General features: G+C 41.6%; 1 protein-coding gene across 3 annotated transcripts; it reads left to right on the top strand.

Moving 5' to 3' along the window:
* Positions 1-566: 566 nt before the first annotated feature.
* Positions 567-12,356, top strand: LOC109517454 (phospholipid phosphatase 2-like). 3 transcript variants are annotated; one of them, XM_019872638.1, is made up of 8 exons: positions 567-673; positions 1,533-1,610; positions 1,682-1,764; positions 9,957-10,108; positions 10,312-10,574; positions 10,651-10,708; positions 10,778-10,954; positions 11,847-12,356. In XM_019872638.1, exons 3-8 carry the CDS (start codon positions 1,704-1,706, stop codon positions 11,982-11,984), a joined length of 849 nt encoding a protein of 282 aa, XP_019728197.1. In that variant the 5' UTR covers positions 567-673; positions 1,533-1,610; positions 1,682-1,703; the 3' UTR covers positions 11,985-12,356. The 3 variants fall into 3 exon arrangements, with proteins under 3 accessions (XP_019728197.1, XP_019728196.1, XP_019728195.1); XM_019872637.1 differs by lacking the exon at positions 567-673 and adding an exon at positions 1,152-1,283; XM_019872636.1 differs by lacking the exon at positions 567-673 and adding an exon at positions 1,152-1,283 and having other exon boundaries at positions 1,429-1,610.
* Positions 12,357-13,725: the final 1,369 nt, after the last annotated feature.

Below are 13,725 nucleotides of genomic sequence, written 5' to 3'. Positions count from 1 at the left end.
CCACTCTAGCTCAGGAACTTGAGAAGGCCTGACCGTGTAAGAGGGGCCATGGACATACTTCATTCAGAATTACCTGACACCTCTGCGCAAAAAAATGTTTGACTTTACTTTCCCTTTAATTTATTTCAAGCACAATACTAAATGTCACAATACTAAATGTTTGATTAAGTCTTCCTTGTATTTATGCAATAAAAAAAAGAACTTGAATCATCCACCTGAATGCAGAAAACAAACATCTCCTGTATGCCAAGTTTGCATGTTCTACCTGTGCCTGTGTGGGTTTTCTACGGGTACTCCATTTTTTTGCTGCAGTCCAAAACATACGTTAGGTTAATTGAACACTCTACATTGACCATAGGTGAGACTGTGAGTGTGAATGGTTGTTTGTCTATGTGTGCCCTGGAACCAGTTCAGTGTGGACCTCACCTCCTACCCGAAGACAGCTGGGATAGGCTCCAGAACGCCTGCGAACCTCGTGAGGATAAGCCGTTCAGATAACAGATGAATGGATATTTACCAACATTGATCGATTACTTTGGGGCTTTTGGATCACTTGAGTTACTGTTGGCGTGTGGTGGATTAGTCTGGGTGTCGCTAGAGGGAGTCAAAGACTAACTTGACAGCACAAGTTCAATGTCGCGCTGGGGCCCCTGTAAATCATAGGCTCTGTCGAGTAAGTTTGTAGTTATGTCTTGAAGAAATGGGCCACCTAATTTGGGAGAAGAAGCTCCATTTGTTAGAGATCTCTATTATGGGTCACATATGCCGGCAATTGTTGAGTTTTACATTTACTTTTGGCGCAGTGGCTGAATTATCTTTAGGGAAAGAAATTGAGTTACTATTTTAATTGGAAAGTCTGGCCGTTCGGGGGTATATATATATATATAAAATTTAAATTGAGTACCATCTTGGATTTAATGCAAAAGCATCCAATATAAATTATAAATACTGTATTGAAACTTGTCAAAATTTCTTCCAGGTTTAGTTTTACCCACAATCACCACGATGATTTGTCAAGCCCAAATTTTAAATTTACATCCGATAATTGTAAGACACATCTTGATTATTTTTTGCTTTAAGACAAAAAAAAAAAAAAAACGGAAGTAAAATCGGAAGCAGGTGAGCGGCCATGATGTCACACACCTGCGCCGACGACGGTAACGTCACGTATTTGGTCGAAAAAAACAAAAACAAAATGGACGACCCTCGAGAACTTCTCTAAATTATTTTTTTAAGTTAGTGTGTATTTTGATATACAGCGTAGTGCCTCATCAAGGTTGGAGGTAAGAACATGTAATTAACTCCAATCATTTTCTTCTTTTCTTGCTGATACGGTCGGTAAGGTTCAGGTGAATACATTTTGGCTGTTACGATTGAAAAATGACGAGGGCGTCGTGAGAGGCGGTATCAACCCGGTGTTTCCTCCAGTTGTTGTTGTTGTTGTTGGTGGTGGTGGTTGCGGTGGAAGCGAGGCCAGTCAAACCCTCCCCTGAATCCCAACTCCTTCTGACTCGCCCGCCCCCGGTACGCAGGGCGGTCGTCAAGTTTCCCCACATCGCCGCTGCCCACCCACCTATTGGAAGTTTCTTCAGCCCGCCACAGCACGACAGGTACGCCGAGCGGGGCGGAAGACCGGTGGGAGAGGCGGCGCCGCTTAACATCAAGTTTGTGGTTGTTTTAGGACGACCATTCGGGGGACAAACATGACACAGCAAGGCAAGAAGGTGATTCTGGTGGTTGTGGATGTCCTCTGCGTGTTCATCGGTGAGTTTTGTTTGGTTACGTACGCTATTTACCTTTTTTATTCTTCAAACGTAGTGAATATCAATAAGCGGTGCAAAATGACATGTGACATTGCTCAACACAAGCACATGGTTTATCCATGTATCATCCTATCGCTGACCTCACAACATGTTACACCATGCAGACGAGACTAGGAAACACGCAGTGTTTAATACATAGTTGGTGGCTTAGTGCAACGTTTCCCACCTTTTAATGAACCAAAGCACATATTTTACATTGGAAAAATCTCTCAAAGCTTCTCAAATTTTTTTAAATGCAAATAATGATTGGGTGGGGAAAATGGAAGAACATTACTTGGTGTCTCTGTCACTATACGTCGCTTGCAAAGATCAATAAAAGTGCATCATTTATCAGATTTGAATTATAATTTTGGATCATTTCCTAGGGCAGACCTGATGATCTCACAAGACACATAAGAGAGGTTTTGGAATCAGTGGGTTAGCGTTACAGCACTGAAAGTTGTCTGTCTATCTTGTTCAAACAGGCCACAGTCAGTGTGTGTTTCCCAACACAGATTTTAAAGAATGCTGCAGGGTCTCGTGTTGCGTGCACACGTTCACACAAAGTGCTGTCGAATTATTTAGGACTGTTGACGTCTCATCTGGTCGTTAGATTTGTAATATGGATTTTAAAATATTTACACTTGGGGCTGACTTCCCTTTTGTTGGCATTTGATTCCATTTGCACGCAACATAACGGCTAAATGCTGCGTCGCCATGTTTGCTTTGAACTCTGAGCTTCACTAATTGACCGGAGTCTGGAAATCTCAAGTCAAAGTGTTTAATTAATTTGCAACATTAATTGAAGTAGTCTTTCATATTAATCGATTCAAAATCAAACGTGGCCCTGAAACATAAAAGTTAGCCTACATAAGCAGTCGGTCTAAAGTCTCAACATTCCTCACTCACTGCGAGACGATTAATCGACAACTTCACACAACCGACAGAATTAGGAACGATTATTATGCCCGTCTTGTTTGATTACTGATGATTACTCTAAGAGAATTGGCGTCGATATATGTTTGTCCTTGTGATGTTTGCACTTTTTCCAATTCTTCACGTCCGTAAGTTACACAAACAATTAACCAAGTGTGTGTGCGCGCGCATGTGCGCGTGTGTGTGTCCGCACATGCGTGTGCGCCATACAAAATGGCCTGTCGCGACTTGCCCGGATCTCCGCGATGGCACTCGAACTTGTCAGAATTGAGGTTCTCCAGGTGTTGTTGGTGTCGCATCTTCGTCAAAGCAGGTTCGAGGTGAGAAGACAACGTAATCTGAAAGCTGTAACAGCAGCTGAATTTTTAGACATACCGGTAATTCCTCTATTGGCTGTCATTTAGTTTCGCAGGGCATTTGTTTGGGCGAAAGGGCGCGCTCGTTATAGTTCACAAGTTGACCTTCTTGGCGTATTTCAGACACAAACAAATGGATGAAGTTCTTTACCATAATTTTGCCATGAATTTTGATCATGTTTGCAAAGAGTTTCTCCAGTCCACTAGCTCATGACGCCATCCGCTGAGAATCTTCATGACCTTTAAGCCTATTCGTGGCTCCATTAAGGATTACTGATTGGAAGCAAGAGTAAAAATAGACGGTTGTTGCAAGTCTATCAGCACGTTAGGTTCGCCGGTGGTGCAAAGCTCAGGTTTCAAGAGATTTAAAATGGAACAGCTGATTTCACCCTCGGGCTAGTCACAGATAGCAGTAGGACGATGAGAAAGTGAAAAGGACTGTCCAGATTGTGCAGGTCAAAGCTGAAACGCAGCTGTGAGAAGTGGGTTACCTTTGGGCCTACAAATCTATTAATTTGATACCGGACCGCACAGATAAATAAAAACGAATAAATGAATTTGAAACAAATGTTTTGTTTGTAGCAAAGCATACATGGCCCGATCTGGAAAATACTTTGACTTCAATCTGCGGAACCAACTGTTCTCCATTTTCAAAGTGGTAGTTTCGCCCGATTAAATTAATCAGCCGATTAATCGGGCGACACTGCCACTTTGAATCGGACTCAATGCACGGATTCCAATTGTATATTTTGCTTTTTCTTTGTATAAACAAATGGCGCTGCATCGTGCCTTGTACTTGCCCGCAGCTCTTTAGAAAGACACTCGGAGTTGTTCTTTGCCCTCTGGGCCACCTGGTGACTGACACGCAGGAATGACAATAACCGTACTCTCTGCTTTTTTTTTCCCCCCCACCCTACAAACCACTCCCCCACCCCCTTTAACCACTAGATGTATTTGCACGCTGTCAACACTCCAGTCGTCCTTTTTTTTTATTGACAGCCATTCCCATCTTTAGCCCTGTCAGGTTAAAACATCCACTTGACTAAATACCAGGAGAAGATCAGCGAATAGATTTAATGTGCTTTTGGAGTTGTGATGTCATGACTTCACGTTTGTGTGAAGTTGCGTATGTCGAGTGTGTGTGCTTTATTTGGGAACCTCCCACACTGCTACAAAAAAAAAAAAAAAAGTTTTCTTGTTTTGTAGCATGGGCATATATTCACTAATACCAACCTCCTTTTCATGAATGTTTACCGGTCCCCCAAGTATCCATCCTACCACGAATCGGTCCCTGGCAAAAAAAAAATAGTTAGGGACCAGTGGTTTAAAGTTTAAACTTTAAACAATCATTGAAAAAAAAAACACCCAGACAAAAGTGTGGATGCATGCATGAATGCGCGCGTGTGTGTGTGTGCGTGTGTGTGTGTGTGCGTGTGTGTGTGTGTGTGTGTGTGTGTGTGTGTGTGTGTGTGTGTGTGTGTGTGTGTGTGTGTGTGTGTGTGTGAGACAGACGCAGCTGGAATGTGCTGAATGCCCACATTGGAGGTAAACTCTCAATCCGTGTGTTTTATTCTGCCCCCTTCAAATGTCTACCGTGTCACTTTGTGTTACCTCTCGATCGTTGAGCGTTGCCCTCCTGTAGAGATAGTTACAAGCCCCTTGGAAAATGCTGCTTTTTTGGGGGGGGATTAGTGGCACCAATGCTCAATGTGAATAAGTTGAACCAATACTTAGTCACCGATACAGTATCACTTTAGTTGTCCTGCCACTATTTCAATTTATAGGTTGCGGTGTTCTCAAGAAGCAGTCTTGTGCTGTGTTATCTGAGTGCAGTTGATGTCATGGTCAATAAAAGTTTGTTTTCTATTTTTTGAACAATATTGGGTTGAAACTAATCACATTCTCATTATAGTTGCAAGATGTTTTGCATTTATATAACAGTTTGTAGAAACAGATAAGATGTGTAACGAACTGTTCAGCATTTTATTGTCGAATGTTACCAAGCTAAATACGATAACGTACGAGCTCATAAACGCACCACTTGTTCGCGAAGTGACGTCACAACCACAGTAGCAATGTCACCGACTAAAATAACACATTTGAGTTCGCCTGGTTTGTTAAAAAAATTATCTGTCAGACCGGCATACGTGTCAGGCTCACAGCACCATAGTGTGCAGTCATTTGCGTCGAATAAACTGCATGTGAAAAGTAATCCGACAGTTCTCGCCAGCACTGCTAGCCGTTAGCGCGGCTGCTGCTGAGCACTGGCAGCGGGCGCCGTAGAATACAGTCAGTGTCAGCGTAATCAAGTCGGTTTTTCAGTGCCCTTAATCGGTGATTGAGCGTTATTTCAGGATGCCGTTGTCAAAGTCGGGAGCAACTAGCAACAACTTGAGACAGGATTGCCTCAGTTTGGAAAACAATGCGTATTATGCTATGGAAAGGATCTGCATCACGGGACGATAATATTTAGCCGTACCACACACATTCTTAGTATCTGCCAAATATGTGTCAGAGTAAAAGTGGGAACTATTGACTCTTGTTGCCTCACGTTCCCGTGTGAAAATGAAAGTGAGAAGGTGAAGAGAAAGTGTGTGTGTTCGTGTGCATGTGTGTGTGTTTTGTTGAGTTCCCATCATTCCTTTCAGTTAAGTCATGTTTCATGTGTCCAATGTTTGTCTATGTAGAAGGTTATTTAAAAAAAAAAATCCCATGGTAAGTGTAAGACTTGATATCTTTGCGGCGTGCCTGTCACTCTCATTTCAGTATTATTAAAAGGTCACTTAGGTTTTTTTTTTCCGGCGCTTTAACTCAACTTGACATGCTTCTTCTTTCACAGCAGGTCCGGACAGGTTGTCCTGTGTTTGTTGGAGCTTATCTCCTACATTGACCTTGAATGATAGAAAGATCAATGCATAAAAATAAAGAAAGAAAGAAAGAAATAGTCAAGGAATTTAAAGGTCAGAAATTACTTTACGTACTTTTTCAGCTGTTCCAAATTAAATTTAGTGATGACCTGACCAAACTGTTAGACTCATGTATTCTTTGCTGGCATCAACCATTAATATTACAATTTTTTGGTTGTTGTACTGCTGAAGGATGTAGTAGTCATTTATCATTAGGGCACAAAAAAAAGTTTTTTCCCCCCAGTAGAAATTCTGTGAGAGAGGTAACATGTTGCCGATCTTGTAACACTCCAGTGTGACGTGGACTCGGCAGACGTCGCGAATCGCCGCGAGGCAACAAAATGCAGCTAAATATCAGTTTCGTGTGGAGTCTGCCCGTCCAGTCCTCAAACATAACGTTCGCCTCCAAACACTCACCTGCTCCCATCTCTGCCTCACTCGCGGATCCTCGGGACACCGATCGTCAAGGCCCTGAAAAACAGGAACACTTTCTACTTCCTGCTGGTGCAGAGGGTCAAGAGGAAGTTGTACTCGAGTCTGATCCCAAATTCCATCTTGTTTATTTTTCCAGCGTGGAATCGTGGGGGTTTGGGAAAGTTTGAAACTATCCTTTCCCTTGTTTCGTTTAAAATCTCTCCTTGAAGAAAGTGTCATCTTAAGCGCCTCTCAATTTTTTTTTTTGTGTGGAAAGGTTGACATAAACAAAAAACAAAAAAAAACACAACCTTAATGTAAAAACATCCGGGTTGCTTCGAATCTGTTACGTCATTGTAATTAATGTTGCGTGGGTCTCAATCAGGGGCAGAGCCAGAAAATTTTCAGTCGGTTGGCCAGGACAACGCAACATCTCAGTGGCAAGCATGCGTGCGTCATTCTTTATCTTTCTTTATTGCCCCTTTTACTTTGGTTTGTTCCCGCTTGTATTATGACGGCGTGTGCAAGATAAGTATATGTATGCGTTTTATTTCATGAAGCCATGCCTGTGGATTGTATGATAAACTATGACTTCTTGGCCCCGTTGCTTGCTCTGAAAGTCATGAATTACATTTTATGTTGGCACGAAGAATTTAATGTTCATTACTCAAGACCTTTCGAGTTGTCATTCAGATCAATTATATATTTATTCTTTAAATATGCACTTAGTGTAAATAACTTGTGGCAGAGTATAAAGCAGTCTAAGAATACTGCATCCATGTGAAAATGGCAGATTACCTGCACAGGTTTAATAAAAGCAAGGAGTGTATTCTCAGAAAGTATAGTTTCGTTTCAAATGTAGGGAGTTTTTTAAAAAAAAATTAAAAAATACCGGTAAGTGCAGTCATGAAATTTTGGTACTTTTAATTATTTCCCACCAGTGCCACAATGCCAGAGGTTTTTGGGACGTCTGATAAAAAGAGGAGGCCACTTCCTCACTGATTGTGCCAGGGAAGGAGCTGGTGGTGTGTTTGTTTTGAAGGCAGAACCGTTGCACAACTGCGCCCGATCGTGTGGCCACACCGGCAGCAGACTTCTGTCACACAAGCACTCTCTTATCAAAACGTTGTGCTTGCACCCTGCTGAGTAAACAGTAGCCGGGGCGCCCTTCAAAGAGGGGCGCAGCGCATGCTCGACTTGCCGAAATAATGGATGTGAGTCTTCTGAGCCAAGGGTGGGGAGTTTGCTTTCATCTAAACTTTAAGGTCAAGCGTGAAGTAAACTTGGCGAAACATTTTTTTGAGGAGCACTTAGGGCTCAAACGATTTCAAGCATACTTTCGTTAGATATTTTTTAATGCAGCCCTCCCAGGTTCATAGTTTGACCCATAGCACCCGCAGCGGCTCCTCTCTCTCCTGAGGAAAGAAATATCATCTGTGCTGTATGTTGCACATGTAGCACATTTGACAATAAAGTTGACATGAACATGAATAGCAATGCGCTGAACAACGAAAATGCTTTTGTTCAGCAACCTCCGACGAGTGAAGTCACTTACAGAATGTAATCCCGTCATGCGCAATTAACAGCAGGGCATGGCCTCGAATTGCAAACAATAACGCTAGCCTAATAATTGCTAATAATATAGCTGAGCGTTCTTCCAATCCTGATGTGTTTCGTCCCCACTCCATGTTCAGCCACAGCATTTTCCGCATCCTGAGCATCTGGCTCGTACATGTATGTTCCAACATACATCTTGACAACAACCCCCTCTTCCTCCAACCCTTCAAACTCCTGGATCCCCCCCCCCCCCAGGAAAATGATTAATTTAATGAAATAGAAATTATTTTTTCATGCTTCATTGAGTTTATTTTATTTAATTAACTGTGACATAAAACTATTTTGTTTGGGTTTTTCTAAAAGGACTTCACTCTTGACCTTCAACTTGAATGAGGAATTTGGAATTTTATGTTTTGTTTTTCCCTTCTAAAAAGGGAAACCATTTTGAGGGTGTTTTGATTGGATTTTCCAGTTTTGTCCCCCAGGTACTTTTTTTTTGTTGTAACGAACTCACCTATTTGCAAAGATGTGGTGAATAGGAAAGTAGTAAGTATGTTAAAGTCATACACCTTGACTGATTTGAAATGGTATTGAAGTGTTTCACAATTCTAGTTTTTGTGGTACATTTACAGTAAAAAAATATTGAAATAGCAAGACAGAAACACAATCTACTGTTGGCATCAGAATTCTATTCTTTGCATCGTGTATATTTGGTTGCGTTTTCATTCAGTCACAGTGAGCCGGTCCCACACTCTGGAGGAAGGAAGCAATGTGTTAACGGAGAGCTTTCTCTCTCTCTCTCTCTCTGCATACTTCATAAACCTTAGCCTAAGAAAACCATCCATTCTTCTCGGGTATTAGCTTTGGCAGTCGAACCACAAGTTCAGGAAAACAGGAAAAGTCATTTGAATTGTGGGCTATTGTTCTGCTCAGATTTAAGAGACAGCAATATATCCTCCTCTCTTTAATTCTGCTTGCACTTGGAGTCTTTTTTAAGTATGAAGGGTCGAGTGATTTGACTTTTTTTTTTTTTTCCCAACCTGTTGACGGAGCTCGCCGAGGGCCACGGCCTAAAGATTGGCCTCGACCATGTCTCCATGGTGACGCCGAGAACAACATTTCATTGGAGCGGCTGAGTCAAATGTTTTCACTGTGTGGTTTTAGCTGTTTCCTGATCAGCCGCTCATTGTCGTACAATCGCCCCATGGGACGGACCCGAACCTCTCTCAACATGCCGCGGGTCCGAATGATACCACTGAACGTCCCTGTCATGACCCGTGCACGCTTAGAAATGTCATAGCTGACCATGGAAAAGCACATGAGGTATATTGTGTTGGCTTCAAAGATACAGTACACCCATTTTAGCCACCTTTTGCTTGTGCACTATAAAAGGCTAATATGATTGGGTCTTGTCTGGTACTTGTGTTGGGTATTGCGTATCTCAGCGCTGTCAAACTCATTTTTGTCGCGGGCCAGTTGTGTCTTACGTCGTCTCGTTTAATCATCACATTATAAGATAACTTGTGCACGAAAAATTGACAGATGACTAGTTTTGAAGTAAATCAGCGATATGTTTGTTGTTTGATCAATTATTGTTCAAGTGAGTGTAAACAGGGTAAAAAAATTATGGCAAAATGTCAATGTTATTTATCACCTATGACAATTTAATAGTTCAGTACAGATTTTAGCAAGGATCATGAAAGTTGACACACATGATTTGCTTTCACGGGCCACATCAAATGACGTGACGGGCTGGATCTGGGTCTTAGCTTGGTCTTAACTAGGACTAGATCATGGTTGAGCCTCACCATCTTGTGGTCTAGTTTTAGCTTGTCCTTTCCTCTTATTACTCTGCTCTTTATACTGCTCTTAGCACCACAAGCACTTTTTGTCTTATTTCTCACAACCACCGCTCTGTTTTTAAACATTTAAGTTTCCTCCCTGGCTTAATGCAACTCGATCTTCATGAGATTTTCTTCTTCCAGCGGCCCTGCCGTCAGCCATCCTGACGCTAATGTTCAGACCGTACCAGAGGGGCATCTACTGCGACGACGAGAGCATCAACTACCCTTACAGGAGAGACACCATCTCCCATGGAGCCATGGCCGCCGTCACCATCACCAGCTCCATAGTCATTGTGAGTAGAGGCCAATCTCCACCGGTCCGGCCCTGTACGTCCTTTTAGATGACCCGTAAAAGCTTTCAGCGGTGCACGGTGGTTGATCATTTGTGTTGTATGTTTTTTTGTTCTTCTGCTTGTATCTTATAAATTTAAAAAAAAAAAAAAAAAGATGTGGCCTGTAATGATTACAAGTTTAACAGCGTGATTCCGCTGCTCAGATCACGACCGGCGAGGCCTACCTGGTACACACCAAGCGTCTGCACTCCAACTCCCAGTTCAACCAGTACCTGTCAGCGCTCTACAAAATCGTGGGCACCTTCCTGTTCGGAGCGGCCGTCAGCCAGTCGCTCACTGACCTGGCCAAGTTCACCATCGGACGGCCCAGACCCAACTTCTTGGCCGTGTGCGCCCCTGCCAGCTGCAGCGGGTACCAGCTGCACATCAACTGCACCGGCAACCCGCGCAACGTCACAGAGTCCAGGTGGGTCGAACATGAATTGATTTGTGAAAGAAAGAATTGCACATTGATAGTAAAATTTCTCTTTCCTCTTGGTCAGGTTGTCCTTCTACTCGGGGCACTCGTCGTTCGGCATGTACTGCATGCTCTACCTCTCTGTGAGTTTCCAACACACACACACACACGCACATAAACACACACACTGACCGTGTGACGGTGCTGCATAGCTATATGTGCAGGCCCGCATGCAAGGCAAGTGGACACGTCTGGTGCGGCCCACCATCCAGTTTTTCCTGGTGGCCTTCTCCCTGTATGTGGGCTACACGCGCGTCTCCGACTACAAGCACCACTGGAGCGACGTGCTGGTGGGACTCCTGCAGGGGGCTCTCATCGCAGTTCTCACTGTGAGTACAACTGCACATCAAACTGTTTGGCTCAAAGACAAAAAAAAAAAAAATGTAATTCTACTGTCACTGAAATGTTTGTCAACTTTTAATAGAAATGCAAATTTACTTCATACGAGTAAGTCGATAGATTTACAAAGTACATTGTACATCAGGAGTTCCCAACCTGGTGGCCACGGGCATTAGGTAGCCCCAAGTGCCACGAGGATCTCGTGGGTCTTTTTTTTTTTTTTTTTTTTAATGGAAAAAAATAATTGCTCACCAGTGATGGAGCATCTTTTTTCTAGGAATGATTAATAATAACATTGAAGTAATCTGAGCAAGTTATTTCAAAAGTGTGTGTCAAAAGTAGTAATTCTCACTTTCAAAAATATTGATAACCCCTGCTGTGCGTGCATATCCAGAATAAACTCTGCATTTATAACATCTTGAAATTAATAGCTTGTGGAAATAAAACAAAAAAATAATTCATGGTGAAATATACAGCCAAAAATAGAAAAAAAAATCATGAAATACCAAGTCTATCATGAAAATAATGTATCCATATAGTTCATAGACTTACAATGAAGAAATCAAATCAGGACTACATCATGCATCCTAAGAAATATAATAAAAGCAATAAATATATTTTTTTTAAATCATAAGATGTAAACATTGAACCGGAGTGCTTTTTTCACATTTTTGCACAGGATAATGAATATATGCCTGTCAGTATTGTTGTATGTTCTGTCAGCACGTGTTGCAACCACAAAAATAAGATGTTATAAGTACCAATCCATTGAGGCTACTTTCATTCGCCCATCTGTGATGTTTTTCATTTTGCGTGAGTACTAATCGAGCAGACTCTTGTAAGACGGTGTCAATGGTGGTTTGATGTTTATTCCTCGTTCAGGTGAAATACGTCTCAGACTTTTTCAAGCAGCGCTGCAAGCCAGCGTGCACGCGGACGGACGCGGTCGACGGCGAGCATCTGGAAAGCAAACCCGTCCCGCCGCGTACCAACCACTACAACTACTCCCCGCCCGTATGACATGCCAACACACACCCACTTAGGCCATTTCATGTCCGTAACCACTCGCCGGAACTCTTCAAATCCCCCTCCACCAACACATTTGCATAGCTAGAAATACAAAGTGAAATGTGTTGTCTCAATATGTGCAATGACGCGATGCTTTTGTTACGGTTTGCTTGGAGTATCGATGCTGTGACTAGATGGAGAAACGTGTGAACAATTCAATCAGTTTTCTTTTGATTTCGGATAAGACTGCTTCACCACTAAAATGTTCTCTTTTATGAGCAGACCACTTACTGCTTGAGCTCAAACATTTTTATATTCAGTATTGTAATTTTTGTGCATCACTACCGTGTCTTATCGAATAAATTGTGCCATTATTTTTAACAATGTTGTTGTGCTCATGTGTCATGAAGAACACATGCTTTAGAGAAAATAACAAATGGTCATTTTTACCGGAATCGAGTCGGAATATAGAGAGGGGGGAAAAAAATTTATTTCAAGAGAAAAAAAATATTTTACAACCCAAAAATATTTTGGGTTATTTTTAAATGTTGTTGTCATCTTCTGAGAGTGACATCTGTATATCAAGAGAGAGATGTTTTCACTTTACCCGAAAGAACGTAACTCATTCATTCACTATTATTATCATTGACAGAATGAACTTGCAAATTCCGAGAACAAAAGGACACACTTTAGAACACAGGTGTCAAACTCAAAGCCCGGGCCCCAGGTCTGGCCCATTTCATTTTTTTTTTTTTGTGGCCCGCAAAAGAAAATCATGTGCATCAACTTTAATGATTCTTGACACAATCTGTACCAAATTTCAGCTTGCCATCTGTAATGACATTTTTTTTTCTTACCAAACCCATTTTTATAGTAACTAAACAAACTTTTATCCTAGGGTTCTGATTTAAAAACGAGTTATTTGTCACTTTTTTCTTTATTTGTAATGATTTAATAAGGGTGCTTCAACTTTCAGATGGTTTCAGGGTTGTCACGGCCATCCGAGAGGAACTGGAACTTGCAAAGTTGTGAATTATAATTTGAAAGAAAATTTTAAATCACAGGATATTGCACAAGAAAGAACAACAAATGTAAACAGTGTGTTATTTCAGATACATTGCCATTTGTAGTAGGTGATTGTGATTTTATGTTTCCAAGCATAACGAGGACAAGAAACAAAGTTGGAATCTTATGAAAATAACGCCTGAATATTAGGAGAAAGATGTTGTCATTTTAGGATAACATCTATGAGAATCAATGTGTATTTTTCAAAGGAAAAAAATATTAATATACATTTCATTTTTAAGAATTTTTGGGGGGAATTTTTTCATGTTAATGTTGAAACTGCATAATGTTACAGCGGATTACAATACGAGTCAACATCCTCTATATTGGAGCTGTTCATATCTCCACAAAAGACGATTCTATGCAGTTTTCGATATGAGGACGGGAAACGATGTAAGCACTGTTTGATTTGAAAGTGGAACGATTCGGTTTGATTCGACTCGCGTCTTTTAAGTCAAAAGTTGTTGGATACAAATCGTATTTTCAATGGCTCGCAGTTAGCGGGCAACTTTCTACTGTGGTTTCGAAGTCACTTCTTGTCTGCCGCAGATACCGATGGTGCCTCTGTGCGATGATGAATTATTCTGTTTAATTTCTATGCTACAAACACGTTATTAATCAGACGTCAATTCTTTCTTGAAAAACATTTGTGTTAAGTTCACCTCACTCTAGAGAGCCGGGACATTTC

The sequence above is a fragment of the Hippocampus comes genome, unplaced genomic scaffold, assembly GCF_001891065.2.
Source record: "Hippocampus comes isolate QL1 unplaced genomic scaffold, H_comes_QL1_v1.1 scaffold92, whole genome shotgun sequence".
Lineage (NCBI taxonomy): Eukaryota > Metazoa > Chordata > Actinopteri > Syngnathiformes > Syngnathidae > Hippocampus > Hippocampus comes.
This window is presented reverse-complemented; position numbering and strand designations above follow the sequence as displayed.

Coding starts and splice junctions, on each gene's coding strand:
- LOC109517454 (XM_019872638.1), top strand. CDS start 1,704: ATGACACAGCAAGGCAAGAAGGTGATTCTGGTGGTTGTGGATGTCCTC. Junction 10,109..10,311: donor TCACCAGCTCCATAGTCATT/GTGAGTAGAGGC, acceptor TCCGCTGCTCAG/ATCACGACCGGCGAGGCCTA. Junction 10,709..10,777: donor ACTGCATGCTCTACCTCTCT/GTGAGTTTCCAA, acceptor GGTGCTGCATAG/CTATATGTGCAGGCCCGCAT.